General features: G+C 45.7%; 1 protein-coding gene across 3 annotated transcripts in view; it reads left to right on the top strand.

Moving 5' to 3' along the window:
• Window positions 1–20104, top strand: part of LOC311313068 (abl interactor 2-like) — a 35709-nt gene extending 15605 nt beyond the window's left edge. Inside the window, exons 4-10 of one of the 3 annotated variants that reach the window (XM_084443096.1) lie at window positions 4530–4630; window positions 5400–5513; window positions 8795–8907; window positions 13264–13452; window positions 17980–18066; window positions 18624–18767; window positions 18956–20104. In XM_084443096.1, the coding sequence (XP_084299222.1) occupies window positions 4530–4630; window positions 5400–5513; window positions 8795–8907; window positions 13264–13452; window positions 17980–18066; window positions 18624–18767; window positions 18956–19131 (924 nt within the window). In that variant the 3' untranslated portion in view covers window positions 19132–20104. Of the gene's footprint in view, window positions 1–4529; window positions 4631–5399; window positions 5514–8794; window positions 8908–13263; window positions 13453–17979; window positions 18067–18590; window positions 18768–18955 lie in introns of all 3 variants that reach the window. The other 2 variants (XM_084443095.1, XM_084443097.1) reach the window with 2 other exon arrangements.
• Window positions 20105–20366: the final 262 nt, after the last annotated feature.

The following is a 20366-nucleotide window of genomic DNA, read 5'->3' as shown; positions in this document are numbered from 1 at the left end:
TATAGGGTGGTGCTGGTAGAGTATTTTACAGGGTGCTGGGTATGGTATGTTACAGGGTGGTACTGGTATAGTATGTTACAGGGTGCTGGTATAGTATGTTACAGCGTGGTGCTGGTAAAGTATTTTACAGGCTGGTGGACATAGTATGTTATAGGGTGGTGCTGGTAGAGTATTTTACAGGGTGATGGGTATGGTATGTTACAGAGTGGTACTGGTATAGTATGTTACAGGCTGGTGGGTATGGTATGTTACAGGCTGTGGGTATAGTATGTTACAGGGTGGTGGGTATAGTATGTTACAGGGTGGTGCTGATATAGTTAGTTACAGGGTTGTACTGGCTTAGTATGTTACAGGTTGGTGGGTATAGTATATTACAGGGTGGTGCTGATATAGTTAGTTACAGGGTTGTACTGGCTTAGTATGTTACAGTGATGGGTATAGTATGTTACAGGGTGGACGGTTTGGTATGTTACAGGGTTCTGTAGATAGTATGTTACAGCTTGCCTCTGGTATAGTATGTTACAGGGTGGTGCTGGTATAGTTTGTTACAGGGTGGTGGGTATAGTATGTTACAGGGTGGTGGGTATAGTTTGTTACAGGATGGTACTGGTATAGTATGTTACAGGGTGGTGCTGGTATAGTATGTTACAGGGTGGTGGGTATAGTATGTTACAGGGTGGTGCTGGTATAGTATGTTACCGGGTGGTGGGTATAGTTTGTTACTCGGTGGTGAGTATAGTATGTTACATGGTGGTGTGTATAGTATGTTACAGGGTGGTGGGTATAGTATGTTACAGGGTGGTGCTGGTATAGTATGTTACCGGGTGGTGGGTATAGTTTGTTACTCGGTGGTGAGTATAGTATGTTACATGGTGGTGTGTATAGTATGTTACAGGGTGGTGGGTATAGTATGTTACAGGGTGGTGGGTATAGTATGTTACAGCATGGTGCTATTATAGTATGGCCTGATAAGACTGTTCTAATAATGGGTGATGGTGGCGTGACTCTAATCACTAACCTCTCCCTGTCCTACTTCCTCTCTCCATTTCTCCTGCTTCCCTGCATGTATTAGTGGTTACTAAGGTTGAAGGTAAGGACTTACCATAGGCCACTTCCTCTAACGCTTGGCTTAACCCAGGGTTTCCGTTAGAGAAAATCGGTACCGGTCAATGTGTCCGGGAAGATTAGACTTCTGGACAAACTGGAGAAATTCCGGTCATTATATTATAATATAATATTAGGCCTATTATATTATATATATTATTATAGGTGTTTGTTGCGGTGATTGGCCGTGCTGTAGCTTATATATGCCATTTATTGTCTTATTTCGCATCCGTATGATTAAATGTGTTAGAGGCTGTCACATGATTCCATGCGCTAAGCCTATATTTAATTGCACAGCCACAAAAATAGTCACCATTGAATTGCGACTATAGGCTAGAATGTTTATTACATGAATGTTTATTTCAATTGCATGAATCGGATTTGAGGATGTAGGCTAATTGGTTTGGGATTCGCGACAGTATGTGTATGTGAATATTGTGAATTTACTAATTTCTCATTCCAGTTTTAGCCTACCCTTTTTATCAATAAAACAACGTCATTATAACCACGGACATCGCAGTAGGCTATGAGGATGAGGAGGACATAACTGTTGAGAAACAGTTAGGCGGGCTGGGCTAAATAAAGAAATGCCACAATGCATGTCTAGATATATAACATTTTTATTTAAAAGTGCAAGAGGTTAGGCAACATGTAGGCTTCTCGTAACATTTTTATTTAAAGCCTACGGCTGCGCTGATTGGAATTCATAGGCTAGGCCTATATAGTCTAATTTCGGCTTTTTATCAGATAGGCTAAAATAGAACAAAACTCGAAAATAAATAGCCTATAGCCTACTTAAAGTCCCAGTTAACCAAAATCAGAGATTTGCTTGAAAACACATTCTATGTGTTAGTGATGCATTGCTGATAACATGTAAAAATGGGATGAACCATGTGTAGTACTGAATTGTGAAGTTAGACCAGTTTTGTGTTTTTGACCAGTTTTGATTTCTGGATTTTCTGGGCGGGCTTAAAATGGTACTTGATGACGTAGAGCGGTGTTCTTAGCATATCCCCGCCCTAACACTATATAAAGCTAGAACGGATTTGAATCTTCGGTTCTCCTGCTCAATCTTGAGTCTAGAATTAGCTAGTTTTAACCAGCAGTCTAGAATTAGCTAGTTTTTCTTAGTTAGCAATGCCTATGCATAAAACTAAACGAAAATGCATCCTTCCTGGATGCCAGCAGGAATGGGATGATAAGGTCTCCTTCTTTCACTCCCGAGTAAAGCTGAAATGAGAAGCGAATGGTTAGCATTTTTGAAGAGCCATGGTGTTACAGAGTCTGTCACCGCTAGCGCCCGCCTCTGCAGCAAACATTTCACTCCCGAAAGCTTCTGCAATTATAATATGAGGTTTTTGGGTTTCACGGACTCACGACTGGTCCTGGTGAATTCGGCGGAGCCAACCATCTCCCTCCACGGCCTCCATTCTCCTCCTGTCAACCATCTCCCTCCCCGGCCTCCATTCTCCTCCTGTCAACCATCTCCCTCCCCGGCCTCCATTCTCCTCCTGTCAACCATCTCCCTCCCCGGCCTCCATTCTCCTCCTGTCAACCATCTCCCTCCCCGGCCTCCATTCTCCTCCTGTCGCATCAACCTTTGGTGCCGACACCGCTGCCTTGTGTGCTTATAGCTAATTAATGTTATAACGTTAGCTAGGTAACGTAAGCAATAGGAAAATACACTGCTACGTTAATATACAAAATATGTGTCTTGACATTTATGTGGTAATGTCAGCTATGATGAATTATATGTAATCTTAGGAGGAATTATAGCTAACATTAGCTATGTAGTTTGTTGCAGATGGGAGTGTGTATATAACCTTAGTCTAGCTAACATAGCTAGCAGCACCGACCAGGCGACCACACACCAAATAACGTTACGGATGATATATTATGACTATAAGCGTTAACTATACAGAAACTGCCTGCCATATTTGTGGCACCTGATGTGCGTATGGGTTCACCGGTAATGGTTACAGTATATTTCTCCAGCGGGAGACCGGGAGGCGGGAGCGAGGGGAATGGTTAGACCAGCTGCAGCTGGAGAAAGACGCACCCTCTCCCAGTGAAGCGGTGCTCGGAGGCTACTGGCTGAACATCCCAGTTCTGTTGGATATGTTGCGGGAAAGTTGAAGCCGAGTGCTCGTTATTCTCACACATAACATTGCCAACGAGAGTGGATGAGTCTGACCCGATTATCAACTCCGGTAGTGTACGCTTCTTCGCGCTATCAGCGCTGTTCAAGCCAGTGACTAAAAGGTACATTTTAAACAACTTTTTCCATTGATCCCAAGGGACGACAGGGAGAAAATAGGGACAGACTCATACATTCCTCGTTGCCTGTTTTTGTATTTTGCATCTAAGGGCAGTAACACTGGCGCGTTGGTATAGAGTAGCTACAGTTTTACCTGTGTTGTTTGTCAGGAGGTAGGTTAGGAGGAAGCATCTGTGCGTTTGACTCATTAGACAAGTGTAATTTCAACTCCTCTTTGTTTTCACAAAGCTGTGCCTTCCTACCACAAAAGAGACGGCGTGCCAGTGTGACAATATGCAGACCAGAGAACGGTACTATTTGACAGGTTCTTCCCTCCACACCCCCTCCCCACGCAATTAGGTGTGGCTTCGGTGCCTTCAGCAGACACGCCCCCACAGTCTCAGACCAGAGAATGCTGCTGATTTTCAACCGATTTTGAAGCCTTACTTTATATACTTAGCGACATTTTTAATCACTCAGATTTGGCTGGCTGGTTAATGACATGTTTTCCTGTGGTGTATGAAGCTCTTAACAAAAATTTGAACTGGGTTAACCTGGACTTTAAATAAAGTGTAAGAACTTACAACGTGCATAGGCTAATTTCCATTCGATATTAATAGGCCTTTCCATTTTCGCCTCAAGCTCCGTACCTCGATCAGGCTCCCTCTCGCTTGCTATGGTGGCCCACTAGCCTATAGGCAGGTTTATCTATGGTGGCCCGCTAGCCTATAGGCAGGTTTATCTATGGTGGCCCGCTAGCCTATAGGCAGGTTTATCTATGGTGGCCCGCTAGCCTATAGGCAGGTTTATCTTACAGCTGGTTTTTCATCGCATAGGCCTACTAGCCAGTAGCCTACACATTAACAGAACAAAATTAATTGGCCTATTCGTTTTTTTATATTTAAAAGGAATCATAATATATGGGAATTTAATTTTAGCCTATTGTAGGCCTAATACAATTAGGGGGAATTATTTTGTCTGGACATTACGACCGGAGAGATTTCAATATATCGGACTTCAACGGATTTTTCCGGACAAAAACCGGTAATTACCGGCTAACGGAAACCCTGGCTTAACCACAAACACACACACACACGCAAACATGCACACACCTGAAACGTGTTTGCGTGTATCCTGGTCATGTTGTGATGTCCGTGTCTCTCTGCAGGTCAGCAGTCAGAACATGAAGATGGGCGGGGCTCTCCCTCGCACCACACCCCCTACCCAAAAGCCTCCCAGCCCCCCCATGGCAGGGAAGGGCACCTTAGGGTAAGTCAGAAACACACACACACACACACACATATGATGCGCCCACTGTTGTACCTCTTGTCTGTCTGTCATTTGTTGTTTAAATGTGAGTGGGGAGATATCATGCGAATGGGGAGATATCATTGTTTTACATGCGAATGGGGAGATATCATTGTTTTACATGCGAATGGGGAGATATCATTGTTTTACATGCGAATGGGGAGATATCATTGTTTTACATGTGAATAGGGAGATATCATTGTTTTAAATGTGAGTGGGGGAATATCAAAAAGAGCTGGTGCTCCCCTCATCCAGCTCTCTATTGGCTGGCTCTCTTCCTGCTTCCTGGTGGGGACCCGCTGGCACAGCCTGGCTCTGGTGAGCAGGGAGCCAGGGACACCCCAACCCTCTGGGCTATAGCTCATCACTCCACATGCTTCCCCCCCTCCTAATTTCTCAAAATGAGTTTTTTCCAAACAGGAAAGGTGATCAAGATGAATAGACGTCACTGTTATTATTCTGCTCTTTCTGGTTCTATCAGTTGGAATGACTCTCCTCTCCTCCCCTCTTCACCAGTCCAGAGGTCCATTGTGCTCTTGAACAGTTATCCCTTATTATCAGGGAGAAACATCAACAGCCCACTGATCATTAAAGCTAAAATGATGATTGTTGTTGTTACCACCAAACCATGTAGCATCCAACACACGGTCCTCACGCATACGGCTGAAACCAAACATGTGCCTGTCTTCTCTGTCCTGTGGGTGTTAAACTGCCTTCCTGCCCCCTCCAGGAGACACTCCCCCTACCGGACCCTGGAGCCCGTTCGCCCGCCGGTCGTCCCCAACGACTACGTACCCAGCCCCACACGCACGGCAACCCTGAACCAGAGGACGCGCACGTACAGGTACCGCTCACCTCCACCACCTCACTAACCAATCACACGTACAGGTACCGCTCACCTCCACCACCTCACTAACCAATCACACGTACAGGTACCGCTCACCTCCGCCACCTCACTAACCAATCACACGTACAGGTACCGCTCACCTCCGCCACCTCACTAACCAATCACACGTACAGGTACCACCCTGGATGCACCCAGGACTTGGTGAATGACTGAAGACACCCCCCTGATACCCCCTGATAGTCTGCTATCAGCCCCAGACACCTCAAGATCCTCCTTATTCTTCCTGATAGTCTGCTCTGACTCAGACAGCTGCATCCTGGCTGACTGACAGTTAATAGAACTGATCCTTGGCACCTCCTCCATCTCTCTCTCCTCTGGGGTGTCCATGCTGGAGTCTGCCGTCTGTCTGTCCAGGCGCCTGCCACATGCTCTCACACACACACACACACACACACACACACACACACATACACACATACACACTTACACACACACTTACACACATACACTCGCACGCACGCACGCGCACACACACACACACACACACACACACACACACACACACACACACACACACACACACACAGCCCACCTGACACACACACAGAGCTGATGGCAGCAGCGTGCAGTCTGGCTAGTTATGTGCGTGTGCTGGTGTTCAGATCCACCCACACAGTCACGTGGTCTGGAGAGCTGGGCTCCATCAGCCTGAGCAATGCCAGTGCCATATTGAACAGACACACACACACACACACACACACACACACAGTGAGTTGTGATTCAGAACATCTGAACAGAGTAGTGAGACTGAGGTGTTAGAAGAGAAGAGCTGTGCTCTCTTGTCCAGTGTGATAGAACACTGAAGAACCCTGGTTCTAGAGAAGTTTCTCCTTCTCCATTGTGGAGGTTGATCCTCCACAGTCTCTGAAGAACTTATCATCATCATTTAAAAACTTTGATGGTCCACATTGGCTTATGCTGTGGTATTTCTTTACCCTATAGTTGATAACATTGATAGTGGTTGGTTGTTATTGGTGGAGAGATACACCAGAGTGACTAGAGTTGATGAGGTTTATTGGCAGTATTGGTAATGATCAATAGAGGGTGATGGTAGGGCGGCTCAGGGGCGGCTGTGGCTCAGTGGTAGAGCGGGTCGTCCAATGATTGTAGGGTCGGCGGTTCGAATCCCGCTTCCTCCTGTCCACATGTCGAAGTGTCCTTGGGCAAGACACTGAACCCCAAATTGCTCCCAATGAGCAGGTTAGCACCTTGCATGGCAGCTGCCGCCATTGGTGTGTGAATGGGTGAATGAGAGGCCATTGTAAAGCGCTTTGGATAAAAGCGCTATATAAGTGCAGTCCATTTACCATTTACCATGGTCTACATGCTGTGCCTGCTCTACTGACGAGTCTGCATCCATGCAGCTCTCTCCTCATCCCTCTTTTATAATCACTCTGGCTCTGTGCTTCAGCATTGCATTTCTGCTCGTCTGTCCCTCTTTAAAGGGAGGCTTCTATCTCTTTAAAGAGAGGCTTCTATCTCTTTAAAGGGAGGCTTCTATCTCTTTAAATAGAGGCTTCTATCTCTTTAAAGAGAGGCCTCTATCTCTTTAAAGAGAGGCCTCTATCTCTTTAAAGAGAGGCTTCTATCTCTTTAAAGAGAGGCCTCTATCTCTTTAAAGAGAGGCTTCTATCTCATTAAAGGGAGGCTTCTATCTCTTTAAAGGGAGGCTTCTATCTCTTTAAAGAGAGGCTTCTATCTCATTAAAGGGAGGCGTCTATCTCTTTAAAGGGAGGCTTCTATCTCTTTAAAGGGAGGCTTCTATCTCTTTAAAGGGAGGCGTCTATCTCATTAAAGGGAGACGTCTATCTCTTTAAAGAGAGGCTTCTATCTAATTAAAGGGAGGCGTCTATCTCTTTAAAGAGAGGCGTCTATCTCTTGAAAGGGAGGCGTCTATCTCTTTAAAGGGAGGCTTCTATCTCTTTAAAGGGAGGCGTCTATCTCTAAAGAGAGGCTTCTATCTCATTAAAGGGAGGCGTCTATCTCTTTAAAGGGAGGCTTCTATCTCTTTAAAGAGAGGCGTCTATCTCTTTAAAGAGAGGCTTCTATCTCATTAAAGGGAGGCTTCTATCTCTTTAAAGGGAGGCGTCTATCTCTTTAAAGGGAGGCTTCTATCTCTTTAAAGGGAGGCTTCTATCTCATTAAAGGGAGGCTTCTATCTCTTTAAAGGGAGGCTTCTATCTCATTAAAGGGAGGCATCTATCTCTTTAAAGGGAGGCTTCTATCTCATTAAAGGGAGGCTTCTATCTCTTTAAAGGGAGGCTTCTATCTCTTTAAAGGGAGGTGTCTATCTCTTTAAAGAGAGGCTTCTATCTCATTAAAGGGAGGCTTCTATCTCTTTAAAGGGAGGCTTCTATCTCATTAAAGGGAGGCTTCTATCTCTTTAAAGGGAGGCTTCTATCTCTTTAAAGGGAGGCGTCTATCTCTTTAAAGGGAGGCGTCTGTCTCATTCTGTTTGCATTTCTTTGTGTTGTGGTCATTCTGCCACTCTGCCTTCTTGCGCTCTAGCTGCTCTCAGGACACCCAGCCTCACGGTTTGGTGATGTGACCTCCGACCCCATGTCTGTCTGGTCTGTAGTCAGTCCTCATGTCTGCACTGGTCTGTACTGGTCTGTGATCAGTCCTCATGTCTGCACTGGTCTGTACTGGTCTGTGATCAGTCCTCATGTCTGTACTGGTCTGTAGTCAGTCCTAATGTCTGCACTGGTCTGTACTGGTCTGTAGTCAGTCCTCATGTCTACTGGTCTGTAGTCAGTCCTAATTTCTGCACTAGTCTGTAGTCAGTCCTCATGTCTGTACTGGTCTGTGGTCAGTCCTCATGTCTGTACTGGTCTGTGGTCAGTCCTCATGTCTGTACTGGTCTGTGGTCAGTCCTCATGTCTGTACTGGTCTGTGGTCAGTCCTCATGTCTGTACTGGTCTGTGGTCAGTCCTCATGTCTGTACTGGTCTGTGGTCAGTCCTCATGTCTGTACTGGTCTGTGGTCAGTCCTCATGTCTGTACTGGTCTGTGGTCAGTCCTCATGTCTGTACTGGTCTGTGGTCAGTCCTCATGTCTGTACTAGTCTGTGGTCAGTCCTCATGTCTGCACTGCTCTGTGCACAATGGGAGCAGAGTCAGTGATGTCAGTCTTCTCAGACATATTGTGTCATCTTTGAGGCCAGTGTTGACCCTGTGTGTGTGTGTGTGTGTGTGTGTGTGTGTGTGTGTGTGTGTGTAGCAGTGGCAGCAGTGGAGGCAGTCATCCCAGCAGCAGTGGAGAGAACAGTGGGAGTGGCAGCGTGGGCGTGCCCATCGCCGTGCCGACACCCTCCCCGCCCAGCACCTTCCCAGGTGAACACACATGCACGCACACACAACTCACCCTGAGGTAGAATGACCTCCACTAACTCACTATGAGGTAGAATGACCTCCACTAGCTCACTCTGAGGTAGAGGTGCTCTGGGGGGATGTATTAAAGATGCTGGTGTTAGTGTTAGGTATTAAAGGCTTTAGTGTTAGGTATTAAAGACGTTAGTGTTAGGAGGTATTAAAGACGTTAGTGTTAGGTATTAAAGACGGTGTAGTGTTAGGTATTAAAGACGTTAGTGTTAGGTATTTAAGACGGTGTTAGTGCTAGGTATTAAAGACATTGGTGTAGTGTTGGGTATTAAAGATGTTAGTGTTAGGTATTAAAGATGTTAGTGTTAGGTATTAAAGACGATAGTGTTAGGTATTAAAGACGTTAGTGTTGGGTATTAAAGACGATAGTGTTAGGTATTAAAGACGTTGGTGTTAGTGGTAGGTATTAAATACATAAGTGTTAGGTATTAGACGTTAGTGTTGGGTATTAAAGACGTTAGTGTTGGGTATTAAAGCCATTAGTGTTAGGTATTAAATACGTTAGTGTTAGGTTTAAAATATGTTAGTGTTAGGTATTAAAGACGTTGTTAGTGTTAGGTATTAAAGAAGTTAGTGTTACGTATTAAAGGCGTTAGTGTTAGGTATTAAAGCCATTAGTGTTAGGTATCAAAGACGTTAGTGTTGGGTATTAAAGATGTTAATGTTGGGTATTAAAGATGTTTGTTGGGTATTAAAGACGTTAGTGTTAGGTATTAAAGACACTAGTGTTAGGTATTAAAGATGTTAGTGTTAGGTATTAAAGACATTGGTGTTAGTGTTAGGTATAAGACGGTGTTAGTGTTAGGTATTAAAGACGTTAGTGTTGGGTATTAAAGCCATTAGTGTTAGGTATTAAATACGTAAGTGTTAGGTTTTAAAGACACTAGTGTTAGGTATTAAAGATGTTAGTGTTACAGTAGGTATTAAAGACATTGATGTTAGTGTTAGGTATAAGACGGTGTTCGTGTTAGTTATTATAGACGTTAGTTTTAGCTATCAAAGATGTTAGTGTTAGGTTTTGAAGATGTTAGTGTTAGGTATTAGACATTAATGTTAGTGCTAGTTATTAAATAACAACGTTGTTGTTAGTATTAGGTATTAAAGACATTAGTGTTGGCATTAGACTTTAGTGTTAGGTATTAAAGACTTGGTGTTGGTGTAAGGTATTAAAGCTGTTAGTGTTAGGTATTAAAGACTTGGTGTTGGTGTAAGGTATTAAAGCTGTTAGTGTTAGGTATTAAATACATTAGTGTTGGGTATTAAAGACATTGGTTTTAGTGTTGGGTATTAGATGTTGGTGTTTGTGGTAGGTATTAAAGGTGTTGGGTATTAAAGACATTAGATGTTATGTGTTGGGTGTCAAAGAAGTTGTATTAGAAGAAGTATTAGTAGGGTTAGGGTATTAAATATGTTAGTATTAGGGTTAGGGTATTAAAGACGTTACTATTAGTAGGGTTAGGGTATTGGGTAAAGTCTCTGTTGATACTGCAAAGCTGGTCTGAAGAAGATGGGGTTATTTTGATCGAATACAGTTCTTCAGGGTTGAATAAGTGGTTAAAAAGCAGAGCGGAGTGAGTTGCAACTAGTATGGGTTTAGAAAAGGACTCTTCCCCCCTCCACACACATACTGCAGCAGCTCTGCTGATTTATACAACAGGCAAACAACCTCGACCTCCACAATCCCCCAGCTGAAACACACCAGGATCTGCTCTGTAGGGTGTCTGGTTCTCTGTCTCACCTCTAACCAGGATCTGCTCTGTCCAGCGTGTGGTCCTCTGTCTCACCTCTCCTCCTTCTCTTCCTCTGAAGTCTCCACTGCTGGGAACGCTGCCTCCTCTGCTCCTCTGCCTAACTCTGCACCGCCTTCCTCCTCCTCCTCCTCCTCTTCCACCTCCTCCAACACTGCTGCCCCTGCCCAACCTAACTCCCCTCACTCTGCACCCGACACTAACCCCACCCCTGTACCCGAGGGCCAATCGGCCTCCTCCCAGCCCCCCCTCTGTGCTGCTACCAGCACCACAACAACCACCCCTGTGCCAGGTGAGTGTGCCCCCCCCCCCCCCCCAGCCTCACCTCTGACCCTCACCCAAGGCTCTGAACCGGTTCAAGGAATGGAAACGAAAACTGAAAACGAACTGTATTTTACGAGGAACAGAAACAGGAACGAAAACGAAAAGGTCTTTAATTGTTCCAGAACAGAAACGTTAGTTTGAAATCTTCAAAACCGGTTAAAGGAGTAGTAAAGGGAAAATGCATGTTTAGCCATGGTTTTAAGGTTACTTATGATCATATACAATGGTTCAGATCAAAACGTTGACAAAGCTAGCAGTTTCGAGAAAGTTAATAATTCAAAAACATGTTAAAGGAGAATGCTCGTTTTTGACAACCTGGACCTTATTTACGGCATATTATAAGACGTTTGACTCACCGAGATAACTTTGGTGTAATTCGGAGGCCTGAAGAAGAAATTTAAAATCCAGCGCGAGCCAAGTATATCCATGTAATGGCGGCGGACGGGGCACTGAGAATGCAGCTTCTAAAAAATCTATTTTCTGCCGCGAAACGGTTGTTTTCATCAATCTGTCTTTATGAATCGCTAGTTGTGCTTACATAGAGCGTAGGCCTGTTGTGGTTTTTCACATGCCTCTGTAATATGATCTTTAGAAACGTCTTTCGAAACGAAATAGCTTCCCCACTTGCTCCAGCACGCATGCGCACAGCGCGCAAGCGTTGCTCCAGTGCGCTGTGCGCATGCGTGCTGGAGCAAGTGAGGAAGCTATTTTGTTTCTAAAGACGTTTCTAAAGATCATATTACATATTACATTATTTTTTCGTTCTTTGTAGTAGGCCTATATAACTTAAAAATAATTTTAAAAAAGAAGGAAAAAAAAAAGCGCAGCCTTTTCCCGGTTGTATCCCCGTGGAATACCGCTACCCGATTGGTTCGTGGAGCGCACGTAGCCGTACCCTGACACAGAGCCGAAGGCTCTGCTATAACTGTGGGCTCTGCCCTGACTGACATTAAGTCCTTACTGGCTCTCGGACAACGGCTTTGCCCTCGTGAACCGTGGCTAGCTTGGCTCGGCTTGCAACAAGTGCAGAACGGTGAACAGAACGTTATGTTACGTTCTTAATCAGTTCAGGAACGCTATGTTGGCGGCGGAACACAACAACGGAAACGTTAAATATGCTGGTTCTGCTCAGAGCGAACCGATTGACAAATAATTTTGTTTTTAAGCCCTGCCCTCACCCCTGACCTGCTGCTAGCCTGTGCCTGTGTATGTAGCATGGTTGGTTCTACCAAAGTGTGTGTGCGTGTGTGTTAGGGCCGCTCGATTATGGCAAAAATCATAATCACGATTATTTTGATTGATATTGAGATCACGATTATTTAACACGATGATTCATTTATTTTATTTTTTTATCAAAAGTTTTAAAATTTTCTTAACAAATCAAATTATACATTGACTTTCATAACAATTAATTGATTAAATGTTGACAGTGGCTTTTCTTTTTAACTAAGTTCTTTGGATTAGATACATTTCTCCCATGGGAGACAAATGGTAAACCTTAACCTTGAAAAATAAATAAATAAAAGTGCCAAAACGGATAAATAAAGTAGCTTCAAAGCACCGCCACCACCACAGAAGAAGACTACCTCGGAAAAATAATTTCACTAGGACAGAACGCATCTAAATAAGTTATTTAATGGTAGCGCCGAGGCTTCAAAACCCAGCATTTGTTAAAATAGACCCCTTTGCTTAGGTAAGTGAAGTTTCATGTTTATCTGACACTTGTAAATATGAGCGCCTTTCCTAAATAGGCCGACACCGATTTATTTTGACGGCAAAGTGAATGGACCGGCAAAGGACTGTTGTCTGGCATGAGCGAGCGGAATGCGACAACGGGACTGAGAAGGGCTGCTTTGAGGGGCAGCTACGACTGCGTAGCAAATTTTACACACCGTGTCAACTTGGTCCAAATCTGTCTCCACGAACCCATAGTGTTTCCACACTACTGACGTTGTTTTAGCTCTCTTGTCCACCTCTCTTTCTGCTGCCATAATCTTCTTCTTGTCGTGTTTTGCTCGAGAGGAGCATGCACAGTATAGCTCTGCAGTGTAGGGTGTGCTTGATTTGTGCAAAATCGTTTTATGGCGATTATTTTGTTTTAATGATCGTTGACAGCCCAAATCTTAATCTACATGAAAATCCGATTAATCGAGCAGCCCTAGTGTGTGTGTGTGTATGTTTGTGTGCGTGTGTTGCATAACCCCTCACCCCAGGCCCTTGCTGGTGTGTCCCCCAGGTGTCGTAGGGCCCCAGTTCTACAGTATGAGCCGTGCGGCCCCCAGACAGACTGCTCCCCCGGTGGGGGGGTCCCTGCCCTACCGCCGGCCCCCCTCGGTGACGGGCCAGCCTGGCCCCCCTCACAATCACAACCAGCTCCAGAGCCCCAACCAGCCCAACGGAGGGCCCTACTACAACCAGAGCCCAGGTACACCCAAAACTACACAGCAGAACTACAAATCCCATCTCTGCTGCACAGTATGGACATATAGACCGTGTCAGTGACCCTCCCTGTTAGTTTGGGGGGGGAGTTCCACCACATCAGCATCTCATTGTTAATTCCATAGACTTTAAAAAAAATCCTTATATTTCAAGAATTCAGTCATGATGAACCCAGCTAATTATTCATCAGATGAATCGTGACCTTTAAACATGTATATTGGAGGATATTTTGGGGGGGGGAAATAAAAAAAAAAGGTTATGGTATAAGACTGTGTACATAATTAGCCATTGTAAGAGTGATTAAAACTACGCATCTCAAAAACCATTGGGACTGATACTCGTCTCTCACTCAAACAGTTTCAAACTTGCTTCATAATTCCAACTTGCTTCATAAATGTAATTTTTGTCATTATTAAGTGTTTATATTGTTAATATTTGTGTTTTAGTTTGTGTTGTGTGTGTATATTGTGTTAAATATTGCGTGTAACGTTTGCTAGCTAATGCGTTAGCCGTCAGAACCATGGTGCCATGCTTCGTTCCTGACTGCGTTCACCGCTCGGATGACCGTAGTTGCCACCGGTTCTACACATTCCCCGAGAAGGCGTCAGCGAGGAAGCGGTGGATCACATTGATAAGGCATTACTCATTTAATAATATGAATTTCTGATGCAGGTACATTCACATACCTAATGTTAAGCTATTACGTGAGTTGTCAGAGCTGCATTGGATAAGCAGCTAACATTAACTAGAACCCTTGTTAACGTTCCTAGATCAAGAATGAATGAAAAACATCGTCACTCAGTAGCCTGCGTCCAACCGTCGACAGTGTACACATTTCCATGGTAACACCGCTTGAGGATTGTGGGTAGTGTAGTATTTCTCAATGTTACCGCAAACAAAACATGATTTTCTTAAAATAAGGTTGATATCATATGGACATTTGGCTTCTATCATAAGGACTTCTGGTCACGATTCGTCTGATGAATTATTAGCAGGGTTCATGACTGAATTCTCGAAATAGAAGGATTTAAAAATACACCGAAAGGGAAGTTGGAGAACATCTTGCTTCCATACTTTGACGTATTTCCGCCTAAAACGGGCTGCAAGGGCGGGACATACGTTTAGATGAATTTCATTGGAACGTTATCGTTCGGATATTCTCTCTAAGGCTGTCTATTTCGCTATCTAACTCACTATCTTGCTGTCTCACTAGCTAACTATCTCATATACCACTACTCTGCAATGTATTCTGGCTTCTACATACATTTATATACTGCAGAGTAGTTGACGTTTTGATTGACAGGGTGGATGTCGTGAGATTATCGTCTTAAAATCTAAGGTACCTGTTGTCGTAATTGCACGTGACCTACCGTTTTCCAGGAAGTAAGAAATTATATACTTTGATATAAGATTACAATAAAAGTAGAATTTTGTAATTTTTTTGGCATACATCATTGAATATGTGAACACTATGAATTATGTGAACCAAAGTGGGACAGAATGCTTTTTTCATTTCTGTGCGACTTTAAAAAATAAAAAAAGCCTACAGGAAATTAACATGCGATGCTAATGTGGTGGAACCTCACTGACACGCTCTGTAGTGCAACACTTGGTTCAGAAAGTGAATTTCATCTTCATTTGCTCTATTGACATTTCAGAAAATCCTTATCTAAAGAGTTTAAGCCTGGAACCAATCAAATGAGCTAAATAGATACTAGTCTCAAATAGACAGACCTATCTCCTCACTTCGTTTACGCTGTGCCAGCGCTGGAGAAAGGTCTGGCTGGACCCATTACCATTCTGAAATAGAGGGGAAAAAACGCTGCATTTCTTTAAACCAATCAAAGTCAATCGTCTTAGGCGGAGCAGTTGCCAGGTTATTGCAGCTGGGTTGTTGTTCCACGTAGTCTGGAGACAGAACCTGTCATCACAATCAGATTACATTCTATCGCCACTGATTGGTCAGTAATAAACGAATGACAAGGCTTATTTATAAAACCTACATCAGTTGAGTCAGACTAAGTAGATACTGACTCTACTCTAGGGTAACTGAGGTAGATACTGACTCTACTGTGGGGTAACTGAGGTAGATACTGACTCTACTGTGGGGTAACTGAGATAGATACTAACTCTACTGTGGGGTAACTGAGATAGATACTAACTCTACTGTGGGGTAACTGAGATAGATACTAACTCTACTCTGGGGTAACTGAGGTAGATACTGACTCTACTGTGGGGTAACTGAGATAGATACTAACTCTACTCTGGGGTAACTGAGGTAGATACTGACTCTACTGTGGGGTAACTGAGGTAGATACTGACTCTACTCTGGGGTAACTGAGGTAGATACTGACTCTACTCTAGGGTAACTGAGATAGATACTGACTCTACTGTGGGGTAACTGAGGTAGATACTAACTCTACTCTGGGGTAACTGAGGTAGATACTAACTCTACTCTGGGGTAACTGAGGTAGATACTAACTCTACTCTGGGGTAACTGAGGTAGATACTGTCTCTACTGTGGGGTAACTGAGATAGATACTGACTCTACTCTGGGGTAACTGAGGTAGATACTAACTCTACTCTGGGGTAACTGAGGTAGATACTGTCTCTACTCTGGGGTAACTGAGGTAGATACTGACTACTCTGGGGTAACTGAGATAGATACTAACTCTACTCTAGGGTAACTGAGGTAGATACTGACTCTACTGTGGGGTAACTGAGGTAGATACTGTCTCTACTCTGGGGTAACTGAGGTAGATACTGACTCTACTGTGGGGTAACTGAGATAGATACTAACTCTACTCTGGGGTAACTGAGGTAGATACTGACTCTACTCTGGGGTAACTGAGATAGATACTGACTCTACTGTGGGGTAACTGAGGTAGATACTGACTCTACTGTGGGGTAACTGAGGTAGATACTGACTCTACTCTGGGGTAACTGAGGTAGATACTGACTCTACTCTGGGGTAACTGAGGTAGATACTGACTCTACTACTGAGATAGATACTGACTCCTCACCCAGGCTGTCTGTAGTGGTCTGTCCTGTCTGCTTGCTGGGAGAGAGGCTCCTCTTCCTTAGTCTGTCTGCATACTAAACTTACTAGTCTCTCCTCTCCTCAACCCTCTCCTCCTCTCCTCTCCTCCCCAACTCTCTTCTCCTCTCTTCTATTCTTCCCTCTTCTATTCTATTCTTTTCTCCTCTTCTATTCTCCTCTCTTCTATTCTCTTCTCTTCTATGCCATTCTCCTCTTCTATTCTATTCTATGCTATCCCCCTCTCTTCTATTCTATGCTATCCTCCTCTCTTCTATTCTATTCTCTTCTCTTCTGTGCTATTCTCCTCTCCTATTCTATTCTCCCCTCTTCTATTCTCCTATCTTCTATTCTATTATCTTCTATTATTTCCTCTTCTATTCTCCTATTCTCCTCTATTCTCTTCTATTCTCCTCTCCTCTATTCTCTTCTATTCTCCTCTCCTCTATTCTATTCTCTTCTATTCTCCTCTATTCTATTCTCCTCTTCTATTATATTCTGTTCTATTCTCTTCTATTCTCTTTTCTCTCTGCCCATTTTTCATTCCCCTTCTCCTCTCCTGTCCTGGTTCTCCTCCCCTGTCCTGGTTCTCCTCCCCTGGTCCTGGTTCTCCTCCCCTGTTCTGGTTCTCCTCCCCTGTCCTGGTTCTCCTCCCCTGGTCCTGGTTCTCCTCCCCTGGTCCTGGTTCTCCTCCCCTGTCCTGGTCCTCCTCCCCTGTCCTGGTCCTCCTCCCCTGGTCCTGGTTCTCCTCCCCTGTCCTGGTTCTCCTCCCCTGGTCCTGGTTCTCCTCTCCTGTCCTGGTTCTCCTCCCCTGGTCCTGGTTCTCCTCCCCTGTCCTGGTTCTCCTCCCCTGTCCTGGTTCTCCTCCCCTGGTCCTGGTTCTCCTCTCCTGTCCTGGTTCTCCTCCCCTGTCCTGGTTCTCCTCCCCTGGTCCTGGTTCTCCTCCCCTGTCCTGGTTCTCCTCCCCTGTCCTGGTTCTCCTCCCCTGGTCCTGGTTCTCCTCTCCTGTCCTGGTTCTCCTCCCCTGTCCTGGTTCTCCTCCCCTGTCCTGGTTCTCCTCCCCTGTCCTGGTTCTCCTCCCCTGGTCCTGGTTCTCCTCTCCTGTCCTGGTTCTCCTCTCCTGTCCTGGTTCTCCTCCCCTGTCCTGGTTCTCCTCCCCTGTCCTGGTTCTCCTCCCCTGGTCCTGGTTCTCCTCCCCTGTCCTGGTTCTCCTCCCCTGGTCCTGTTCCTCCTCTCCTGGTCCTGTTCCTCCTCTCCTGGTCCTGGTCCTCCTCTCCTGGTCCTGGTCCTCCTCCCCTGTTCTGGTCCTCCTCCCCTGGTCCTGGTCCTCCTCCCCTGTCCTGGTTCTCCTCCCCTGTCCTGGTTCTCCTCCCCTGTCCTGGTTCTCCTCCCCTGGTCCTGGTCCTCCTCTCGTGGTCCTGGTTCTCCTCTCCTGGTCCTGTGTCTGTGTGCTTCCCCCTTGCTTGTGTGGTCCAGGCTCGGTGGCCCCGCCCCCCCCCTCCATCCTCCAGATCACCCCCCAGCTCCCCCTGATGGGCTTCGTGGCGCGGGTTCAGGAGACCAGTAAGTCCTTCAGCTCCCCCTGCTGCCCGCTCCTGCTGCACTAACCCCACATGGACTAAGTACTGAACATACCCTGAGCATACCTGCTATGACCTGAACACACTGCTGAGTCAGAGCACACAAATGGCTCACTGAAGACTGTGTACGTGTGTGTACATGTGTGTGAGCGTGTGTGTGTGTGTGTATATGAATGCACGTTCGTGCGCGTGCGTGTGTGTGTTTGCATGTTTCTGAGCATGCTAGTATGCTGGCCTGTATTCTTAAACCTCCAGCATGTACCAGCACTGCCAGGCTGCAGATGGAGACAGCATGATGCTATGTTTGTCTCTAGACTAGTGTGTTTGTCTGTAGACTAAAGTGTGTGTCTCTAGAGTATGTGTCTGTAGAGTGTGTGTGTCTGTAGAGTGTGCGTCTCTAGATTGGAGTGTGTGTCTCTAGTGTGTGTGTCTATAGAGTGTGTCTGTATGTGTGTGTGTGTGTGTGTGTGTGTGTGTGTGTACTAAAGTCCGACCCCCGCCCCCTAGTCTCAGATGCCCCCCCTCCTCCCCCGCCTGCAGAGGAGCCGGTGTTTGAGGAGACGCAGGCCCCGACCCCTCCAGAGGAGGAGGAGGAGGAGGAGGAGGAGTCAGCCGTGGTGGAGTACAGAGACCCCTATGCCGAGGAGGACCCCCCCTGGGCCCCACGCCACTACCTGGAGAAAGGTACACCCACACACACACACTCACACACACACTCTCACACACACACACACGCACACACACACACACACACACACACATTCATCTTCATCCTCTGCTTGGCTTCCATACTGTACCTCCTAGCTCGGAATCTCTAAATGAGTCAGGTCAGGTGGTCATGGCGCTGTGTCTTGCCCCACCCTCTCCCTCAGTGGTGGCGATCTATGACTACGTGCGGGACAAGGAGGACGAGCTGTCGTTCCAGGAGGGCGCCATCATCTACGTGATCCAGAGGAACGCTGACGGCTGGTACGAGGGTGTGATGAACAGCACCACCGGACTGTTCCCCGGAAATTACGTGGAGTCCATCATGCACTACGCAGAGTGAAGCCCCGCCCCCTGGCTCCCAGGCCCCTCCCACCACCTCCTCCTGGCATGGGGATGGGGCTTGAGCACATGCGTGTTGATATGGAGCATGTACACGCATGCTGAACGTGGCACGCATGCATGCAAACACTCATGACAGAGAGGAAGGGGTGGAGGAGACGAAAGAGACCAGACTTTGTTGCTATGGTTTCTTGTCACCTTGGAGCGTGACAAGGTACAGTACCATACTTATTTGAACTCTAAAAATTGTTAAAAACTACAATATCCATCATCCTGAGAGCAGACGATGGGCCACGCTGTTTCCTGTGTTGTGAGCGCATGCTGATGATGGGTGCTGCTGATGTTCAGTCTGTCGTGAAAGGTGGTCGTCGTGGTTATGCTGTCATCTTCCATCTCTTTATTTATGGTGTGAGGTCACAGCACTGTACCAACACAGTACCGTACCAACACAGTACTGTACCAACACAATACTGTACCAACACAATACCAACACAGTACCGTACCAACACAATACCATACCAAACAGTACTGTATCAACACAATACTGTACCAACACAGTACTATACCAACACAGTACCAACACAACACCGTACCAACACAATACCGTACCAACACAATACCGTACCAACACAGTACCGTACCAACACAATACCGTACCAACACAGTACCAACACAACACCGTACCAACACAATACCGTACCAACACAATACCGTACCAACACAATACCGTACCAACACAGTACTGACACAGTACCGTACCAACACAGTACTGTACCAACACAATACCGTACCAACACAATACCGTACCAACACAATACCGTACCAACACAGTACCGTACCAACACAATACCGTACCAACACAATACCGTACCAACACAGTACCGTACCAACACAATACCGTACCAACACAGTACCGTACCAACACAATACCGTACCAACACAGTACCGTACCAACACAATACCGTACCAACACAGTACCCACACAATACCGTACCAACACAGTACCCACACAATACCGTACCAACACAGTACCGTACCAACACAATGCCGTACCAACACAGTACCCACACAATACCGTACCAACACAGTACCGTACCAACACAATGCCGTACCAACACAGTACCCACACAATACCGTACCAACACAGTACCCACACAATACCGTACCAACACAATACCGTACCAACACAGTACCGTACCAACACAGTACCAACACAATACCGTACCAACACAGTAC

This window comes from Borostomias antarcticus (genome assembly GCF_949987555.1).
Source record: "Borostomias antarcticus genome assembly, chromosome: 9".
NCBI lineage: Eukaryota > Metazoa > Chordata > Actinopteri > Stomiiformes > Stomiidae > Borostomias > Borostomias antarcticus.
The sequence above is the reverse complement of the archived record's forward strand: the minus strand, read 5'-3'. Positions and strand labels throughout refer to the sequence as shown.